Here is a 21,616-nt window from a genome sequence, read left to right as displayed (position 1 = left end):
CGCAATTTTCCGGTTCCTCGGTGCTTTACCGTGGATAAATTTTTTGAGAAGTATCCTCCGGAGGTCTTTGAAACTGAAAGGGCTGCTATTCTTGACCAGGAACCAGAGGTTCGCCGGCAACAGCATGCTCGTGACATGGCTGCTATGGTGCGAATGGTCTCGAGCAGCCTTGTCCTTGGTGACGAGCGGGAAACGTTAGTCAAGCAGCTGAACACTGCCCAGACCAAGCACGAGCGGGCCAAAGGTCGGATCAACCAGCTCGAACTTGTTGTGGATGACCTCAGGGAGAAGCAAAAACATTGGGGTGACCAGCTGGACGAGCACCGTAAAAGGGGAGAGGATTTGGATGCTGCTCGGGCTGAAATTGAAAGGCTTAATGCTGTCATGGCTCCGGGCGAGAACGAGCATAAGGCTGCCGAGGGGTTGACCACCCGAGCAGACTTGGTCAAGGTGATTGCTCAGCTGTCCCATGACTTTGTAGAGGGTACTGAGTACGCCTTCGAGAATGCCGTGCAGCAAATCAAGTGTCTCAATCCTGATGTGGAGCTGGTGACCCGAGGAATGCATGTGAACGGGCAGGTCCAGGATGGCCAGATTGTTATCCCTGCTGGCCTGGCCGACTCTGACGAAGAGGAGGATGATGCTGAAGCGGTGTTCGAGGAGGGTCATGAAGACGGGCAGGATGACGTGAATGAGCAGGAAGATAGGTGCGAGGAGTAGATGTCCCCGGCCTTTGTAATTTATTTTTGTCTCTTTGATTTTTGGGGCCTTTGAGCCATGGTTTGTAATTCTTGAACAAGTGGGCTTTTGTCCCCGTATGATTTTTATGACAATTCCGGGCAGGTGCCCGTTTTATTTATCTATACTTGTTTATAACTGCTCGTCTATATCTGCTGTGTATGTTTACATTTTCTGCTCGCGTGTATGTTTCCTCCTTTTTTAACTTAGAAAAATTTTACAAAATTTCGTTGTTTGAAATTCCAACCGGGGAGCTTCCCCGTCTTTTTAACTTAGCAAATTTTGGAGAAATTTCGTTGTTTGAAATTCCAACCGGGGAGCTTCCCCGTCTTTTTAACTTAGCAAATTTTGGAGAAATTTCGTTGTTTGAAATTCCAACCGGGGAGCCTCCCCGTCTAATAACTTAGAACATTTTTTGACGGAATTTCATTGTTTAAAATTCCAACCGGGGAGGTTTGGTCCCTACCTTTAACTTAGCCAAATTTTATGCTAATTTCTTGCTCAAAATCTGAGCCGGGGAGCTTGTCCCTATTTTTAACTTAATGAAATTTGTTGTTTAAACTTCATGCCGGGGAGCTTATTTCCCCGTTATTGAGGTGCTCGTCTGGGCATGCTGGTATGCTCACTCGAGCGAGTTGGTGTGCTAAGTTTTGCCTGTTTTGTATACTTATCATATTTTTGCATGTATGAATGATGCGCTCGTTGTTATTTTGCCGGGGAGGTTTCCCCTGCTTGATATTGAGCATGTTTTATTGAGGGTAGTCTCCTCTGTTTTGACTTAAACAGTTTGGGGAACTGTATAAGCACTTAGAGTTGTTTCTAAGTTACGCGAATACAAGCACGCTAGTGTACCCTTCTTCGCAACCTGAACCTCCCATCGCGAGCTGGGTGCTAGGTCGTGGCACGGGGACGATGGGCTCGTTTCGAGAGTTATCCTCGTCTAGCAGGAGTTCTATTTCCCTTATGGTGAATTAGTTCCTCTGCTATGGTTTTAGATGAGCACGTGTGCCATGGTGCCCTCCGTTGTTTAAGGTGCTCGATTCGTTGTGTTCTGAAGTGCAAGCAGCCTTTTAGTGTGGCAATAACTTAGCTGTAATATTGTTTCAATTTCTGGGCATTCCAAGGTCGAGGAAGTTTCTTTCCTCGAAGGTCCTCGAGATAGTATGCACCATTTTCTGTTTTGTCAATGACGCGGTATGGTCCTTCCCAATTGGGTGCAAGTTTGCCGTCCTGGGAGTCTGCATTGCGCCTTAGGACGAGGCTGCCCACCTCGAATTCTCTTTTGATGACTTTGGTGTCATGACGGGCAGCTATTTTCTGCTTCAGGGTGGCCTCCTTTAAGGAAGCTCCTGTTCGAATTTCTTCGACGAGGTCAAGCTCTTCTCGAAGTGCTTCGTCATTCTGCTCCTCGTCAAGAGGCTGCTCAGTCCGACGAGATGGTTCCCCAATCTCTACGGGGATAACTGCCTCCGTTCCATATACCATTCGGAATGGGGTCTCTCCGGTTGTGGAGTGTGGGGTTGTTCGATAGGCCCAGAGTACATTGTCAAGCTCTTCGACCCATTTCTTTTTGTTTTGGTCGAGTCTTCTTCGTAACCCTCTCAGGATTACTCTGTTGGCTGCTTCAGCTTGCCCGTTGGTTTGGGGGTGCTCGACCGATGTGAAGTGCTGCTTGGTGCCCAGGGCAACAAGGAATGCTTGAAAATCTTTGTCTGTAAATTGTGTTCCGTTGTCTGTGACTACCACCTGTGGTATTCCGAATCTAGCCAGCACATTTCTTTTGAAGAAGCGCAGGACTCTGAGTGATGTGATGTCGGAGAGGGGTTCAGCTTCCACCCACTTTGTGAAGTAGTCCACTGCTACTATTAAGTAGCGATTTTGATAAAGTCCTTTGGTAAAAGGACCAAGTAAATCCATGCCCCACCAGGCGAAGGGCCAGGGGGAAGACAAAGATTTTAGTTCTCGAGGGGGGGCTAAGAGCATATCCCCATGCCTTTGGCATTTGTCACATTTTTTTACGTGGTCTTTGGCGTCCTGTTGCATAGTGGGCCAATAGTACCCTGCTCGTAGAGCTTTCCTGGCAAGTGACCTTCCTCCCAGGTGTTGGGCGTTAATGCCCTCATGGACTTCGCGCAGGATGTAATCTGCTGTGTCCTCGTCCACACATTTTAGGAGAGGAATGGAAAATCCTCTCCTGTATAATTTTCCATCAAGGATGACATAGGAGCAGGCTCTTCGTCTGACTACTGCTGCTTGTTTCTGGTCGTCAGGGAGAGTTCCGTGCTCGAGGAAGTTGTATACTGGAGTCATCCAGCAGTCTTTGTCGCCAATGACGTTTATGTCCACACCCTTGCTAGGTTTTTCTATGCTTGGACGAGGGAGTATCTCCTGGATGACAGATTTGTTTCCGCCCTTCCTTTTTGTGCTTGCCAGCTTGGACAGGATGTCTGCCCTTTTGTTATGCTCGCGGGGAACATGTAATATTTCAACAGAGTTGAACTTGGTGATCTTTTCCTTTACTAGCACTAGGTATTCAGAGAGGTTATCATTCTTGGTCTGATACTCTCCTAGCACCTGTGAGGCGACCAGTTGCGAATCTGTGTAGATTTTTATCTCCTTGGCTTGCACGTCCTCGGCCAAGCGTAGTCCGGCGAGGAATGCTTCATATTCTGCTTGGTTGTTTGAAGTTGGGAAGGATAGTGCTAGGGATACCTCGATCAGTAAGCCGTTCTCATTTTCAAGAATGATGCCTGCACCTGCTCCTGTGGCACTTGATGCTCCGTCCACAAAGATTGTCCATTTATCTGCTCCGTCCACTGTAGGGGAGGAGCTCGTCATCTCTGCGACGAAGTCAGCTAGGACTTGGGCTTTTAGAGCTTTTCTGCTCTCGTAACGAATGTCGAATTCTGAGAGTTCGAGGGACCATTTGAGCATCCTGCCCGCCATATCTGGTCGGCCAAGCAAGGATTTAATTGGTTGGTCTGTTCGGACCACAATTGTATGAGCCAAGAAGTAATGTCTTAGTCTCCTCGCAGCGTAAACTAGTGCAAGAGCTATTTTTTCAACTTGTTGGTACCTTAGTTCAGGACCTTGCAAGGCTTTGCTTGTAAAGTATACTGGTTTCTGCCCTTCGTTTGTCTCACGAATGAGAGCTGCACTTACAGCCTCTGAGGCGACGGAAAGGTACAGGTATAATACCTCCTCGTCACTTGGTCGTGAGAGGACAGGTGGCTCTGATAAGGCCTTTTTCAGATGTTGGAGGGCTTGCTCGCACTCATCTGTCCATTCGAAGACCGCTTCTTTCTTTAGTAATTTGAAAAAGGGAAGTGCATGTTGTGCTGATTTGGATACAAATCTGGAAAGCGATGTTAGCATTCCGTTAAGAGTTTGTATGGACTTCTTATCGCTCGGGGTGGGGAGCTCGGCAAAAGCTCTGCACTTATCAGGGTTGGCTTCAATTCCTCGCTCGGTTAGGTAAAATCCCAGGAATTTACCTGCGCGGACCCTGAAGGTGCACTTCTCTGGGTTGAATCTCATGTTGTATTTCCTGGCCTGCTCGAACACCTTTCGAAGGTGCACGACATGGTCGAGTTCCTCGGGGGATTTTACGATCATGTCGTCCATGTATACCTCGAGCATGTCTCCTATTTGCCCTCGGAAGACTTTGTTCATCATTCGCTGGTATGTAGCTCCTGCATTTTTGAGACCGAAGGGCATTACGTTGTAGTAATAGTTGCCCGACTCGGTCATGAAGGCTGTTTTTTCTCTATCTGCTACTGCCATTGGAATTTGGTTATAACCTGAATAAGCATCCATAAAAGACAATAATTTAAAGCCAGAAGAATTATCAACAAGTCTATCAATGCAAGGTAAGGGATAAGAGTCTTTAGGGCAAGCCCTGTTAAGATCGGTATAGTCGCAACACATCCTCCACTTTCCATTAGATTTTTTGACGAGTACAACGTTGGACAGCCAGGTTGTATACCTGGCCTCCGAAATAAAATTTGCCTCTAGGAGGTCTTTTACACATTTTTCTGCAGCCTCCGATTTCTCGGGAGACTGCCTACGCCTACGTTGTACAATGGGAAGTGCAGTGGGATCAATAGTCAGCTGGTGACATGCTATGTTGGGGTCCAAGCCGGGCATCTCGGAAGCGTGCCAGGCGAACAGATCAGCATTTTCCTTCAAGCAGGCTTCAAGTTGCTTCCTAGCAAGTTCGGGGAGCCCGGTCCCAATCTTCACTGCCCTGTTCGGGTCTTCTCCGAAGGGCATCAGCTCAAACTCTCCATCCGGCACTGGACGACGGTGCTCTTGGCTCGCCTCGTCGTCCTCCTTCATCTCCTTGCGGAGCTTCTTTTCATCTTTGCTTTCCTGCTTGGAAAAGCGGCTGTCGAGGTCAATAGAGCTGATTTCTGGCAAGGGCAGGGAAGCTGCTGCCTTGGACTTCTTTGGTTCGGGGAGCTGCCCGATGTACTCGTTTCCCTTGGAGGAGGCATTGAAGACTCTCATTGCTGCTTCAATGTCTCCATGTAAGGTTGCAACTTGGCCTTTATGCGTGTAGTACTTCATTTTGAGATGGGCGGTTGATGGGACAGCCATTAAGTCAGCAATGGCTGTCCGGCCCAGGATGCACTGGTAGAGAGATGGGCAGTCCACTACCAGGAATTTCACCTTGATTGTTTTTGCAGTTTCTTCGGAGCCAACGGTGACTAGCAAGTCTACGTAGCCCCATGGCTTGGTTGTTGCCCCATTGAATCCAGAAAGATCGGATCCAAAATAGGGAGTGAGGTAGGTTTCATCCAATTGCAGAGTTTTAAAGAGTTGGGAATACATGATGTCGCAGGAGCTTCCCTGGTCGACCAGTACCCTGCGGACGTCCATGTTTGCCATGTCCGCTCTGATGAGCAGGGGTATCTGGGAGTTTGCAGCTCCTCCGGGCAGCTCTTCCATATAGAAAGATATGGGCCTCGACTGCCCTTTTGGTTTGTCTAAGGTTGCACTCATGTTAGAGGAGCCATCCAGTAATTCTTCAAATTTCCTTTTGATGGATCCCACAGACTGTTTATCAAAACCTCCACCAGAGATAACCATAGCGTGGGCAAGTGCGTTTCTTTTTGTTGACTATTCTTGTGTTTGTGTAGTGTTTCAACATACTGAAGGCATCTTTGACTTCAACATCGGCTCTTACAAATGGTCTGCGTCACTTGCTAACTGATGTTAAGCAAAAGAAATTATCAGAAGAGTAAACATTTTGGTTTGATGATTTTACAATTCTAGCATTATTGTTTAAGATATTTATGTTTTTCCCAGTTCTGAATCTAGCAAGACTCTTATCTTTTTGTTGGTAATAGTGTTGTTTACATTTCCAGCATATCAAATCACTACCGCATCCGTTCCCTCATAGGCTTTGTCTAACATGCACCACCACATTAAGTGGTGCATGATGCACAAGTTCGTGATACCATTATAACGAATTCGAATTTTATAAAATTCACCGTTGGATTGAAAGTTTGTATCGTATAGATCATTCTTGTCAATTTTTAAAAGGATTGAAAATTATTTGATGTGTCATTGAGACTCATCATGATTAACGGTATTTAATAAAAGCTCATAAACCGTTAATCTTGATGGGTCTCAATGACATATCAAATAATTTTCAATTTTTTTAAAATTTGACATGGATGATCTATATGATACAAACTTTCAATCCAACGATGGATTTTGTAAAATTTGTATTTATTATAACGATAACACTAACTTATGCACCATACACCACTTAATGTGGTTGTGCATGTTATCACTACAAGATAATTTGGAAATAACGGCGGAATGATAGCGGCGGTTCCTTGAAACAGTCGTCGCTATTTGAACTCTAGGACATAGCGGCTGTTCTATCCCAAAAATTTGAACTCAGATCTGGAAAAAACGCGCTTCCCATTTCTTTTTTACCTCTTCTTATTTTCCACCCAAAAATTTCAAGTTTCGATTCACTAGTTTCATTTTTGTAATTTCTGAAAATCATTCTATGTATCGTTCAACCCTCGTTCAACTTCAGCAAAGCTTAGAACGATTCAGAATTGTTCTCTCATTCTGAAGATCGTTCAACTTCTGAATCGTTCTCTCAAGCTTCGATTCAGTTTCAACTCTCATTCAGAAATGTTCAACCCTCGTTCAAATTCAGAATCGTTCTCTCAAGCTTCGATTCAGTTTCTCAGCAAAGCTTCGATTCAGAATCTCTATAGCTTTAATTCAGTTTTGTTCATCCTTCAATCCAGGTTCAATTTCTAATTTTGTTAAACTTTTTAGTTATTTTTCCCAATTTTTTCATCAATTTGTTTCATAAATTGGTAATTAGGTATTTGAATTTACTTTATTGTTTATATATTTGATAATTAGGTTTTGAAATTAGTTTATTGATTTTAAATCAATTATGCTTACTGAAATTTAGAGAAAGATGGAAATTATTGAAGAGCTTCTCTAATGTAGTTCCAAAAAAAATGCAGAGATTCCTAATGTGATGCAATGACTAGTTCAGATAGTTATATATATATATAAGATGATGCAAAACTAAACTTGAAAATAGGTAAGCATTTGAAACTAGTTTATTGTTAGTTCAGTTTGTGATTAGTGATTACTGATTAGCATTGATAGTTCAGTATCTAGTTTTGAGAATTCTTGTGAGATTGGTGATTTCTCAAAACTTACCAATGCCTATTGTTTGGTTGCAATTGGTGGTTCTGAAAATTTCTACAGGTTTTCCTCTGCTTTAGTTTACTGAAAATACATTCCCGAATATATGCATTTAAGTTAATGTGTTTAGCTGTTTCTTATAAAATAATACATCTTCAGGTTTTGAACTTTGAAAGGTCTTGTTCCTTGTGTTTCATTACTGATTGGTTTGTGTTTTATCCCTGAATCTCCAATGAGGCTGGTAAACATCTATAGCACAAATCTCTTCTTTGTAGCATAAGAGGAAGAAAGCAATGCAGATTAATAAACTTCCATTTTTCAGGCTAAGGTTGGCCGCGAAAAATAATTTCAAGTAGTTTAAGTCGACTTCGGGGAAAGAATGTCCATATTTCTAATGAAGCTGATGAAATTGTTGTACTAAGCTTATGGATTTGTTCCAGAACAAACACGTGTGTTCCGTAGTTGTACGTAGCATACTTAATTTTGTAGCACAAATTCAATCAAAAAGTATGTGTAGCTATTCAAAAGTATCTAACTGGTTGAAATGGTCTCAGATAGGTGTCAGATTAATGGTATGTCAACAATCTGTTGGAATTAATGGTATTGGATTTTATACATCAGACACATTTGTAGCAGCCGGTAAGTTTGGAAAAATACATGCTAATTTTAAAAAAAAATCAAAGTAACTCTCTTTATATTATTTATTTATATATCATCGAGTTACAATTTGACTTACAGGACTTTCTTCAGGAAAAATTGGTACCATAGCCTATGCTTGTATGCAGGTAGTTTATGAAGTTTTCTTACATTTAGTTATCATATAACTGCACTTTTATAACTGCATATGCTAAAATGAATGACAGGTTCCATTCACTATGTTGGGAGCCATTTTGATGGACAAATCCGGATGAAGGCCGCTTATAACTATAATCCTATTTTCGATGAATTAAATTTTAATAATGGCATTGATAATTAATAATCTTATAGAAGTGCTAATTAACTAATATGCATGTAGGTTGTTTTATGACTGGAATTGCTTTCTTTCTCAAGGCAAGTTTTTACTAATCATATTTTCTCTACAGATTATGGTGTATATATCTCAATTAGTCAATCAAATTCTAAAACTTCTGTATTGTTCCATGGATCAGGATCAAAACTTAATGTTTGAGTGTGTACCAATATTAGCAGTTGCTGGTGTTCTGGTGAATCTAATCTGAAAATGTTGATTAAGGAATTAAGGTTAATGAAAAATCTGTTAATTACATACTTTAGTTTCTTGTTAATGTAATCTTAGGCACATATGTACTACACAAGTTCTAGTGTATGGTGCTGCATTAAAAAACTAAATATGTAATTATCAATGTTTTAAGAACCGGACCGGAGGTCGAACCGTTGTGACAACTGGTTCAAGGGTCAACCGGTCGGATCGGTTCAACCGTTATTGAACCGTTTATATTGAACCGTTCATATAATTTTTTCACGTGTTTGAGTCTATGGTTGGAAAGGAAATATTTTTGATTTTTTAACCTTTCAATTTCAATCCATCGTTTTTTTTAATTAAAAAATCAGTTTTTTTTTTTTTTTTTTTTAAGTGAGAGAAAAACCGGCCGGTTTTCCGGTTCACCGGTTCACCGGTTCACACCGGTTCACACCGGTTCATACCGGTTCACACCGGTTTTTGACCGGTTCCACTGACTAGCGGTTCTTGCTAGTCGACCGGACCGCCGAGGGCACCGGTTCGTGGTCGAACCGGTCGGACCGGCCGGTCCGGTCCGGTTTTCAAAACATTGGTAATTATATGAATGCATGAACTATGTATGGAGGCATTGAATTGCCTCATGATTAATTTGAGTCACTATTTTGGTACAATTTGAGTCACTGATTTGAGGCATTGATGCAATTTTAATCACTATATTCTTTTGAGGCATTGGTGCAATTATGTTTTCTTTGTTGATTAATGTTTTAGATTTTTTTGAATTAATTTAGTAGTTTCGAGTATGAAAAAAGAAGAATTAAAAAATCAGGAAAAGCTATAAACTAACCCAAAAAAATGCTATAAGGTAAAAAAAAACATAATTTTTTTATTTTTTTTATAAAAAAGGGAGTTGCGACGGTTAAAAACCGTCGGTAAATCGATATAAAACACACTGGCGACGGTTCTAAACTGCCGCCAAAGGGTGAAATAAATTCCCCAAGACCTTCGATTTAGCGACAGTTTAGTCTATTGTTGCGACGGTTCTAACCGGACGCTAAACAAATTGCAACGGTTTGTGCGGCAGTTCTTGAAACCGTCGCTATATTGTACATCCGACGCCAGGATTCGCGACCTTTCAACAACCGTTGCTATTTAGCTTTGCGACGGTTTAAAACCGCCGCTAAACCCTGGCAAAACCGTCGCAAACTGTCAAATTTCTTGTAGTGTATGTTTGGCCTCCATCATATTGAACTTGAATTTCATTTGTTGAAGTTCAAATGCCGTGAATTATTTTAGTAAAAAATTAATATTTCTTTGCTTAGAGGAATCCCATTTTTCTTTCTGTCAATGCTGGTCCATTTTATCTCTTCTGTTGTTGCAGTTGAGCATTTTTAAGATACTCAGCATCATATAGAATAAACATGATTAATTAGTATAAGAAAATGTAAATGTCCTCGTTAATGTGAAAATATACATGTCCTCAATTTGAACAAGTCTTCATAACTCAAGTGTTTGTGTTAGATATAATTAACATTAGCAAATAGAATTGGGTCTGTTTGTTACGGATTAAAAGACACTAAGTAAACAGGGTCCTAAAAAGGCTAAAAACATAAGTACCATAAGTACTCAACAAAAATAAGAAGTTTTGGCTTGTCTTTACTGTGCCATAGTTGCCCTTGACATAAATTCTGAACGTTTTGCATAAACATGTCATTTTGTTATTAACCATTGGTGACGAGTTTCCTATTCTTCAACAAAAAAGTGGTTCTAATTCCGGTAATTAAATCAATAAGGTAGCTCCATTGTAAATATTATATATGAAACACTAGTTATTTTATATCTGTGTCTTATATTTACTGTAGTACTACATATGAAATACTTTGGTGATGTATATTATATTAATGTTGATCTTTTATATGCATGTAATGTGTTCTTATGTAATTCGGCCTGGTTGACCTCTTCCGCGTCGGTGTTGACTGTTTGGAGGCGGACTGCGAGCTAAGACTTATTTGTCTAGGTATTTATTCTACCGCCACCCCATCAATTTTTGGCTCGTGGAGTTGCTCTTTGGATCCTGATGGGCCGATCACTTTTGACTTGAGATCAGGAGTTGCTCTTTGGATCCTGATGGGTCGAGTTGATGTCTTCTTTGGTAGTTTGGAGGCTGAGGAGTGTCCTTCTAATAATGAGATTAGAAGTAGGACTCTATTAGATGATGTCTGTTTTTGTTTAATTCTTCATTGGTGTTAGGCTTATATACGACATCTTGTTTTGCGATTCCATGTTCCCGGCCCGTGTTCATGTTATGCAAATACCATTTATGCATAATATTATATTTGTTATTAAAAAAAAGGTAGTTGTTTGTTACTTTTTTATGGTATAACTAGTTAAAGACCTGTGCGTTCGCACGGGTAGCATAATATTACGATGATTAATTAGTATACGAATTATAATTTTATTGCTATATCAAATTTATTAAAAAGCATTGTCTATTTTTAAAAAACCTAAATAAAATAAATCAACATATTCAGAATTAAGCTAAATACATATGATCTATAAATTTTCAAAAACTACTTTGAAAACAACATTGGTGGTAGACTTCAATGCTTTATTTTCTTTGTCGTGGATTAAAATTTTAAGTCCTTTTTTCTCTTTACTCTTGAGATTGCCACATATAATTGACCGTGACTAAATGCACGAGGAGGAGCAAGAGTTATTTGTAGGTTATTTGCAAGCAATGAATATGTTGATGCATAGGTTGCTTAAATAGATTATTGTTGGTAATTTATTTTGTTGTTATTTTCATGGTATAGATTATTTGAATAATGACATACCACCATTGACTACAAGAAGAAATAAAAGAAGAAAGATGATGAAAGCATAAACAAACTTGAGAGTTTGAGCCATATTTTTCTCTCATTTGCTTGTAATTAACAGCATTTTAATTATTTTTTATTTTTTTGACTCAGCATTTTAATTTTTTTATAAGTTTCATTTTATGTTACCTTAAATTAACATTTAGAAGTTGCAAGAGGCCATTTATAAAATTGGAATTTATTTCATTTCTTTAATCAATATACATGTGATGCTTTTGCCATTTAATATCTTTTAAAACATTGAGCAAGTTAAATGGGTAAACGCAAATTTTATAATTGACTTTTGCAACTTTTAAGTGCTAGAAATTATTTAATTAAAGTTAACAAAGCATGAAATTTTTACTTATAAAATGATAACAAAAATCTATTTATTACACACAAGCAAATAAGAAAAAAATATGACTCAAATATCCATGTTGGTTTATGGATTCATCATGTTTCTTTCTTTATTTATTGTTATAACCAATGGCAACAGTGGTCAAGGTTTGTCGTTTTTCAGACCATTTTCAAAATTTCAATATTATATCACTTTTTAATAATTTTATCTTCTAAACAATATTATATCACTTTTTAATAATTTTATTTTTTCTATTTGACAATGCAGCAACTCCATGCTTAACAGATTTGGATTGCCCAAATCTATTTTATTGCAAAGAGAAGTTTTGTGCACCCATTGTGTGGAAACATTCACCACGAGATAAATTTAGAACAATTAAAGGCCATAAAAATGGAGATAGAATGTGAATACTAGATCTTTCATTTTAGAAAAATTCTATGGTGAAGTCATGTTTTGGATTTGTTTGGTGAATTAATGAAATATTATGTCGGATATATCTTTTAGAACATAGATCTAAAAACATATATCTAATTAAATACCCATGAAACTGTTTTTAAGTTTTTTCCTAGGATTAAATAGGCATTATATCCCTTGTACAAATGAATACCATCTCATATCCGTTGCCTTCCACCCTCAATAACACTTTAATCTCAAGATGTATATCTGCTTGGCTTAATGAGAGACTTCTGACACTTCCTCAAAAAATAATTAGAATGACGAAAATTGAGTGAAAACTCTATAATTAGAAACCGTTGTAATAACTAATAAGCGGTGGATGGGATTAGGGATGTTCGCGGTGCGGTTTGGCTCGGTTTTGAGCATAAAAGTCATCCTAATTGCGAGATAAAAATGCATGCGGTTCAGTTTGGTTCGGTTGATTTTTAAAAAATCATTCAAACGAAAACAAACCAATGCAATTTGGATTGGTTTGCTTGGTGCGGTTTACAGCGTAACGTTTCAGTACCAAACAATTTTAAACATCCAAAAAAAGAACTTGAAGTTCCAAAATAACATTGTAGTACCAATAAAAATTTATTTATCCAAAATAACATTATAGTATCTTACAATTTTAAATATATATAAAAAAAAAAACTTGAATTTTCAAAATAACATCATAGTACCAATAAAAGTTGTTTATCTAAAATAACATTAAAGTACAAAAAATAAAAACAACTTGAAGTTTCATTAATTTGATCGACTGAGAGTTGTAATTGGACTATGTATATTGGAATATAAATATATAATAGTAACTTAATGCGGTTTTTGTTGTATCTGCGGTTTTTACGGTTTGCAGTTTTTGCGATTTGCGGTTCAGTAAGAAAGTCATCCAAATACATCCAAATCAAATGCGATTTTCAATTTGGTTTGGTTCGATTTGCAGTTTTATTTTTGAATTAGTTCGATACGATCACCCTTAGATACAAAAAGATAAACCATTCGTGAGAGAAGTTACATTTTGTTTTGAATTATGATAACCAACTTCAACTTCCACCCTTTAATTTTTCTTTAAATAACTGACATAAGTGAAGGGTAATATAGGGAAAAAAGGCTACACCAAAAAGTGTTTTGCCTTTATATATTGTTATAAGTTATTATAGATCTATACTATTCCCTTCGTCCCGAAATAAACGATCTAGTTTTTTTTTTTTTTTGACAAATAAACGATCTAGTTGATCACCTTCATATTTGCTAATGCACAACTTTAATCATTAATATCTTAAATTATTTATAATTAAAAATTATATATTTTGAAAATACTCATCGATACGGATCAAACTTTTCATATGTTAATATTTGCATATACATATTAGTAGAAAAATACAATTAAAGAAGATCATATGAATAGTAAATAAAGTCAAAAACAGGTCATTTATTTTAGGAGTATATATAGCCTCTGCGCTGGGACAATGCCCTTGATGGTCATTAATGTCATCAAGTGGCTGCCAGAAAATGGCTGGAGAACCATGATGAGTAGTTAATGTTCATCATTCTGATAGTCGGCCGTTATAATATGCAAGGATATTGTGACCGTCCACCAGTGGAAGGTCTTCGTGTACTGCTCCCAAGTTAGGTCTTGCTCGACGGTCCAAAACACTTCTAAAATAATAGTTAAGTTAACTACAAAACTAAAATGATTAATAAGTTTTCTTTAAGACAATCATTCAGAAGAATATGAATTTGAACTCAAATGATTAATTACTAAATCCCTTTTCGAACTAAATGATTAACATTAAAAAAAAAAACTTGTTTAGTTAACAATAAGGAAAATGCTAAACAGTGCCCCGGACACTAGTTAAAGATACAAATATAGAAGTTTTATCTCATAAATTGTGCATTCAATGTTTTAATGATGTGAAAAGTTATTCTCTCCCATCATTAACTTTATCATTTATTTCCTTTTTTAGTATGCTTAACTAGTGACCCGAGAGCACTGTTTAGCATGACCCTAACAATAATTACTAAATCCCTTTTCGAACTATAAGATTGACAGTTTGACACTTGTGAGTTGTGTGACATGAGTATTTTTGTATCTAAAAAATAAGTGCAAGATACTAATGGGGAATTGAACCTGACCTTTGTCAAGTAGCCAAATGTTTGATAGCGATAGGGCGAGCATCACGGATATTATGTTATCATACCTCCTCCCTCCCCAAGGAGTATCCGTGAACATCACCTCATGGGACCCACCAACCCAACATTTTTATTTATTTATTATTTAAAAAACATAAAAAAACACCCTCACACATTACGTGTCACCCTCGCCGCGTCTCTTTGTAAAAACATTGCACCAACGAAACAAAATAATACATTTGTATTCCTCTTTGTGGTCTCATTTCAATTCTTCTTCTTCTTCTTTGTTTTTTCCACATTCTCTCCAATCACTGTTTTTATTGTTGTTATAACCGTAACGTGTCAACTCACTGATTCACTCGGTGTGTGTTCATTCTTTCGACGGAAGCTCAATGGATCCAACACGAGCTTTTGTCAGAAGTGTTAAACGTGTTGTTGTTAAGGTGGTGGTTCATATTTCATAACATCACATTCATACCAAATAACATCATTTTTGTTCTGTTCTGTTCTGTTTTTGATCCAAAATTACAACGTTGTTCTTTTTTTTAGTTGAGAAAAAAAAAAAAAAACTATTTAGATCGATCATCGATGTGATATGTATGGATTTAAATGAGACTAGTTATAGTGATTTTGACATTTTGTTCTTTGGATTTATTATTTTTAATAGTAACTTTTAATAAATAGTACTACATAGGAAAATGAGATCTCGAGATATATTTGTCAATTTTGATGTTGATCGATCTATCAAAATATTTTTTCTTATGTACTATTAGATTTTTTTTTATTTGTATATATGTGTTGGTATTTCATTGATTTATTTTTTTTTTAATCATTTGATAGTTGTATATTTAATTAACTTTTAAGTTGATTTGTCATATATGAAGGTTGGAACAGCTGTGGTTACTAGAAGTGATGGTAGATTAGCATTGGGCAGACTTGGAGCTCTATGTGAGCAGGTGATATACAACATTTTGATTAGAGTATAATTTATTTAGCATAAATCTCAAACTTGTATTTAATACAATCTGAATAGTAAAGTAGTTAAACATTTTAATCAATCAAATGTGATTTATAATCAGTAGTAGTCACAAGCAGACAACTTAGTTAATGAGCTGAGAGACATTGAAGGAGTATTAATCAGGAGATCCAACGTTCAAATACTAGTAAATTAAAATATATATTCGTAGTAATGGAACGTGCGAAACACGGATATGGAAAAAAGTGTTGGACGCGAAACCATGTCGCGAGTACATCTTTTTATTAATAGTCCATAGATTGTGACATTTATTTGATGGATGGAAAAGTACTAATAAATCCTTGTCCTTTTTAATTTATTAATACTACGTCTCTTTGAAGATGAAGTGCATTAATAACTTGATATTCTTAATCGTGCAGCTTAAAGAGCTAAATAACAGAGGATATGAGGTTATATTGGTGACTTCTGGAGCAGTTGGTCTTGGCAAGCAAAGACTAAGATATCGCAGATTGGCCAACAGCAGGTTTTTTCGTAATCTATCTCTTGCTATATAGTAACTTAACTATACATTTTCGTTTAATAATAACTGGTTACAATGGCGCGATAGCGTGGCAGAATTTGGTTAAATTGTTCTTGTTTTACGATATACTATTTAATATACAATGTTGTCAAAGCAAATTTATTTGAACATACTGTTATTTTCTACAACCCGCGAATGACAACAATGAATCAGCATAGGATTGAAAGATCCTAGTACAAATTTTTTCACGATTCTGTCAATACAAGGTAAAAAATATTCAATGAGGCTGATATAAATTTAATTGCTATGTAGCTTTTCTGATCTTCAAAATCCACAATATGAACTTGATGGCAAAGCATGTGCTGCTGTGGGGCAGAGTAGTCTCATGGCTCTTTATGATATCATGTTTAGCCAGGTGCACACAAAATTAATTTCAAATATTTTATGTGTACATTGCTCTAACATACTCCTCTGGTCTCATAGACTAGATGCATCAGTTATTCAATGAACCTAAAAAAGGAATTTTTTAGGGATTGTTTTATTAATCTAACTGATTCATTCTTATTGATGTGGTTTTCTTTGATGCAGCTTGATGTGACTTCATCCCAACTTCTTGTGAACGATGGATTTTTTAGGGATGCAGATTTCAGAAAACAACTAACTGATACTGTGCACTCATTATTAGATTTAAGGGTTATCCCTATTTTCAATGAAAATGATGCTGTGAGTACTAGGAAGGCACCATATGAGGTATGCTTCTTTTCTTTGAACTACTTCATGAATTAGCATTGTTTATTTTTTATATTTTTAAATTATACTTTTGATTTGCAATGTGTAGAATTTCGTAAAAAAAATAGTGAAGTAAACTTTTAAACAAGCTTGCAAACCTTGTCCGATTTTTAAAAGGTCAAGCGTGATATTTTGAAAGTAGGTCAAACTCGGGCCTTGCAAAGTCTGGCCTAGTGTTAAACCTTATTATATTGGTTTTCTTGTTTTTCTGACAAAGTTACTTTTAATTGTAAGCTTCTGCAGGATTCATCTGGTATCTTCTGGGATAATGATAGTTTGGCCGGTCTATTGGCCTTGGAACTCAAAGCTGACCTTCTTGTTTTACTGAGCGATGTCGAGGGACTTTACAGTGGTCCTCCATCTGACCCCAAATCAAAGTTAATTCACACATATGTAAAAGAAAAACATCACTCAAAAATTACTTTTGGAGACAAATCAAGATTAGGAAGAGGTGGAATGACTGCTAAAGTTAATGCTGCTGTTTGTGCTGCCTATTCTGGCACACCTGTGATTATTACTAGGTATGTTCTGGCAATTTGAATCCATGACGAATACAAACACTTACAACTTGAGTACAAACATATGTTCAAAATTTTGCATTTTTCTGACGATGAATTACACTTCAACTTCCTTTGAAGCGGCTATACTAATGACAACATCATGCGAGTGCTTCAAGGAGAAAGAATTGGTACTGTCTTTCATAAGGATGCTCACTTGTGGACAAGCATAAAGGAAATAACTGCACATGAAATGGCAGTTGCAGCACGCGACAGTTCGAGAAGACTTCAGGTAGTAACCTATTAAGAATGTGAAAAATTAGGTTTATTTTAATGAATTTCTTCAACCTTTTATAATGTAAAATGCGAATTGTATTAATAATGAGAATGCATGTTTACGTCAATGGAGAGTAAGTTATTAACTAACTAATAATAAACTATTAACTAACTACTAACTAACTATCAGTATCTCATATCGGTATCTCTAATGTTATTGCTAATAACACTATGAGCTCATGTTGGTGCTTTTGGTTTCAGAATCTAAAATCTGAAGATAGGAAGAAAATATTGTTGGATGTGGCTGCTGCAATAGAGAAAAATGAAAGTGAGATAAGGATCGAGAATGCAGCTGATGTTGCTGATGCAGAGGAAGCTGGATACGAGAGATCATTGATATCGCGTTTAACATTGAGACCCGAGAAGGTAAGTACTTAATTGGTTAAAAATTATAGGTAATTTTTATAGTATTAATTTTCTTTTTGTATTGTTGATATCATAACATAAAAGATCGAATATATTATGTTATAAGTGGAAACTTTACTGTTTCTGTTATGATTACAAATACTTTATTGTAAACAGTGATCATCATAAATATATTAATGAAGAATGATCAATGTGTCTTTATAAGTATTATATATCTACATAAGTTTCTTTATAAGTATCCAAGCTTCATTGGATCGCGAATTTTAAAAATTTCATGTATCTTTGACTCTTTGTACCTGTGTCTAATACTATCTTGGATTCATATCTTGAAGCTAATCTAAAGTTTTATGAAGTTTTCTCATTGAACCATAATGTTTTTATCTGACTTTGATTTGTGTGTTTTCAGATTGCTAGTCTTGTAAAGTCTGTTCGCAACCTGGCAGACATGGTAGAACCAATTGGTCAGATTTTAAAACGAACTGAGGTCAAAACCCGCCCTATATAATTATCTCATTAATCAGTTAATAAGTAACACATGAACTTTGTTATATGATATTGTTTTAAAAATCAAACAGTTTCAATTTTGTTAATTCTGATTACTGCTCTTTGTGTCCAGCTAGCAGATAAACTCACTCTAGAGAAAATATCGTGTCCTTTGGGTGTACTTCTAGTTATATTCGAGTCTCGACCTGATGCTCTTGTTCAGGTTATAACATAAATATTCTTTCTCAATTCTTTTTCATCCTTCATCTTCAATACAAATGTTAAGACATCTTCGAGATGATAAAAAAAAATTAGAAATCTGCTATTATGTCTATCATTGATTTGTTTTAATATATTAAACATTGATTTTTACAATGATTATTGAAATGGATCAATAGATAGCTGCATTGGCAATTCGAAGTGGAAATGGTTTATTGCTCAAAGGAGGAAAGGAAGCAAAACGATCTAATGCCGTTTTACACAAGGTTTGTCGACTTTATTAAGGGTTAAATATATTTCATTCCTTACTAAATACTTATCACGGAATTTGGATACTTTGACTAAAAATATATTTAACCGTCCTATTTAAGAGCACGCTGTTTGTTTTATCTGATTAATATGGAATCTGAGTTGTGTGTTTTGACATATTAATTTTCTTCATTTTATTATAGGTCATTACTTCAGCTATTCCAGATACAGTTGGTGGAAAACTTATTGGGCTTGTGACTTCAAGAGAAGCAATTCCTGATCTACTCAAGGTTGATACAAGTTACATTATATTTTAGAACTATTTATTTTGTTTGACATGGTTTTCGACTGATTAAACTCTTCCACAGCTTGATGATGTGATAGATCTTGTGATCCCAAGAGGAAGTAATAGTCTTGTTTCTCAAATTAAGGATACTACAAAGATTCCTGTTCTTGGTCATGCCGGTAATATATAGTACATAGTTTCCTATTTCGTATTTGTGATCAAACTTAAAAACGAGCACTTTTCACATATATTAAGAAAAAGTTATAGTATAATTAATGCGTACATGGTGTATGAACATTACTAAATTGCCTTTTTTATATAGATGTGTCAAATTCTGACTTTTGATCTCTGAAGACAAATTAATAGTATTAATAAGAGATGTATTTAAAATAATACTAATAAATGCGTCTAGTTAATTGAAATAGAGGGAGTATTAAATTGTGATCTTTATTATGCAGATGGAATATGTCATGTATATGTTGACAAAGCAGCTAATATCAACGTAGCAAAGCAGATTGTTAGGGATGCAAAGACTGATTATCCTGCAGCCTGCAATGCAATGGTGATTACTGCTTAAATCCAATGCATGCCTCAAATTATTTATAAATTGAATCTATAGATTACTCACTACAATGTTGTATCATGATGCTCCTAGGAAACCCTTCTTGTACACCAAGATCTGTCGGGAAATGGTGGACTGGATGAACTTATTGCTGAACTCAAACGAGCAGGTTTGACCTAAATTGCTTATTTTTCTGTTCACTTTGTGTTTATATAGATTTTGATTAGATATAATAGAATTTTCTAGTACCGACACTTCTGAATGAAGGTACGGTGTCTGACACGACATTGAAACATGTAATTACATTCAATTAATTCATTTTCTCAAATTATTATAAGTGTCTTCATGAAGAATCAATGTCATGTCTGGTGTCCCTGTCTGTGTCGGTGCTTCATAGTAATAAGATAATAACATGGCTGCATTTTATTAATCTATTTGCAGGTGTTCAACTATATGGTGGACCAAGAGCTAGTGCCTTATTAAAGATTGCTGAAACAAAATCTTTCCATCTGGAGTATAGTTCACTAGCTTGTACAATTGAAATTGTGGATGATGTATTTGCTGCAATTGACCATATACATCATCATGGAAGGTAAATTTGGTTTCCGAGCAAGACATGTTTTGATTGCACTATATTATTATTGACATCATTATCTTATAAGTCTTAAGTATATGTTTTTTTCCTGTTTCTGCAGTTCTCATACTGATTGTATTGTTACCGAAGACAGTGAAGTTGCCGAAACTTTCTTACGTCAAGTCGACAGGTATTTGCAGAATGTCTTCATTGCCTTGTTTGATCCTTTTCTAGATCATGAAGCACTGACACAACACCAGACATGATACTAACACTGACACGTGGACACTGATAATAATTTGATCTTTCTCTACCCATTGGTAACACCTGAAAGTAAATTTTTGCCTTATAGTGCTGCTGTATTCCACAATGCAAGTACAAGGTTTTGTGATGGGGCGCGTTTTGGGCTTGGTGCAGAGGTATGTTGTATTTTCATAACATGTAATAATAGCAGCATAGTTATTCAAATTTCTCAACTGTTCTTGGTTTCGCTATTTGTTGATCAGGTTGGAATAAGCACGAGTCGAATTCATGCCAGAGGTCCTGTAGGAGTTGAGGGATTGTTAACAAATAGATGGTATGGAATTCTGCAATGTCACTAGTTTTTGTTTCATTAAATGAATATAATGGATATAATAAAACATCAACTGAACAAACTTTTGCAAATTTTTAGTTATCTATATTAGTAGAACAAAACTCCATATTAGTAGAACAAAAAAACATCACTATTCAGTTATCTATATATCATGGTTGAGTTAATGTTAGACTAAATCATATGCTATACGTTGCAGGGTATTGAGAGGGAATGGACAGATTGTAGATGGTGATCGAAATGTTACTTATACGCACAAGCAACTACCAGTAGTAGCATAATAGCTATGCAATCAGTTAAATTAGACATTTGTTTTACATACTATTGGATCATTGTTGTTCATCTCATCAAACCTGCAGCCATTTTCTGTTCTATTTTCATATACAGAAGTATGCTGGCACTGTATAATCTTAGTTACTATCATTGCCCCATTCCAGATTTTTTTTCTTACCTGGAGCATGTTCAGGGGAAAGAAAATTACTATTTGAATGAATATTATTTGGCTGTGTACTAAATTTTTCTTTCATAAGTTACTGCTTGGGATTTTGAACAGAAATGCAGTGGCAAATATAGAAATATATAGATACAGCACAGGCCATCTGAAACAGTACATCCTTGTGTAGTTGAATAATTATACATTTATTATTCTTCTATATAATGTTTAGACAGTATTTATCGTCGTAATTTTTATCTTGTATAGTTGAATAATTATACATTTATGTAGTATATAGAATCAGTGTAGATTACTTACCATTTAAAT

The 21,616-nt window shown here is 36.4% G+C and overlaps 1 protein-coding gene and 2 long non-coding RNA genes across 5 annotated transcripts; all 3 read left to right on the top strand.

Annotated features, from left to right (window-relative positions):
* The first annotated feature begins 6,535 nt into the window (after positions 1-6,535).
* LOC123888938 lies at positions 6,536-8,478 on the top strand. 2 transcript variants are annotated; one of them, XR_006802386.1, is made up of 7 exons: positions 6,536-7,013; positions 7,242-7,321; positions 7,588-7,669; positions 7,751-7,892; positions 7,983-8,067; positions 8,167-8,213; positions 8,292-8,478. It is a non-coding gene; the product is annotated as an uncharacterized LOC123888938 (long non-coding RNA). The 2 variants fall into 2 exon arrangements; XR_006802385.1 differs by lacking the exons at positions 6,536-7,013; positions 7,242-7,321 and adding an exon at positions 7,383-7,491.
* A 3,162-nt stretch (positions 8,479-11,640) lies between these two features.
* On the top strand, positions 11,641-12,512 carry LOC123891573. The gene is made up of 2 exons (XR_006803160.1): positions 11,641-11,982; positions 12,104-12,512. It is a non-coding gene; the product is annotated as an uncharacterized LOC123891573 (long non-coding RNA).
* Positions 12,513-14,348: 1,836 nt separating this feature from the next.
* Positions 14,349-21,514, top strand: LOC123889273 (delta-1-pyrroline-5-carboxylate synthase-like). 2 transcript variants are annotated; one of them, XM_045938536.1, is made up of 20 exons: positions 14,349-14,850; positions 15,292-15,363; positions 15,803-15,906; positions 16,216-16,318; positions 16,492-16,653; positions 16,936-17,213; positions 17,331-17,481; positions 17,727-17,891; positions 18,298-18,375; positions 18,508-18,597; positions 18,773-18,859; positions 19,046-19,132; positions 19,211-19,307; positions 19,587-19,690; positions 19,784-19,859; positions 20,132-20,282; positions 20,386-20,454; positions 20,617-20,683; positions 20,771-20,841; positions 21,056-21,514. In XM_045938536.1, exons 1-20 carry the CDS (start codon positions 14,800-14,802, stop codon positions 21,135-21,137), a joined length of 2,145 nt encoding a protein of 714 aa, XP_045794492.1. In that variant the 5' UTR covers positions 14,349-14,799; the 3' UTR covers positions 21,138-21,514. The 2 variants fall into 2 exon arrangements, with proteins under 2 accessions (XP_045794492.1, XP_045794491.1); XM_045938535.1 differs by having other exon boundaries at positions 14,577-14,850; positions 16,927-17,213.
* Positions 21,515-21,616: the final 102 nt, after the last annotated feature.

This window comes from Trifolium pratense, linkage group LG6, assembly GCF_020283565.1.
Source record: "Trifolium pratense cultivar HEN17-A07 linkage group LG6, ARS_RC_1.1, whole genome shotgun sequence".
Classification (NCBI taxonomy): domain Eukaryota; kingdom Viridiplantae; phylum Streptophyta; class Magnoliopsida; order Fabales; family Fabaceae; genus Trifolium; species Trifolium pratense.
The sequence above is the reverse complement of the archived record's forward strand: the minus strand, read 5'-3'. Positions and strand labels throughout refer to the sequence as shown.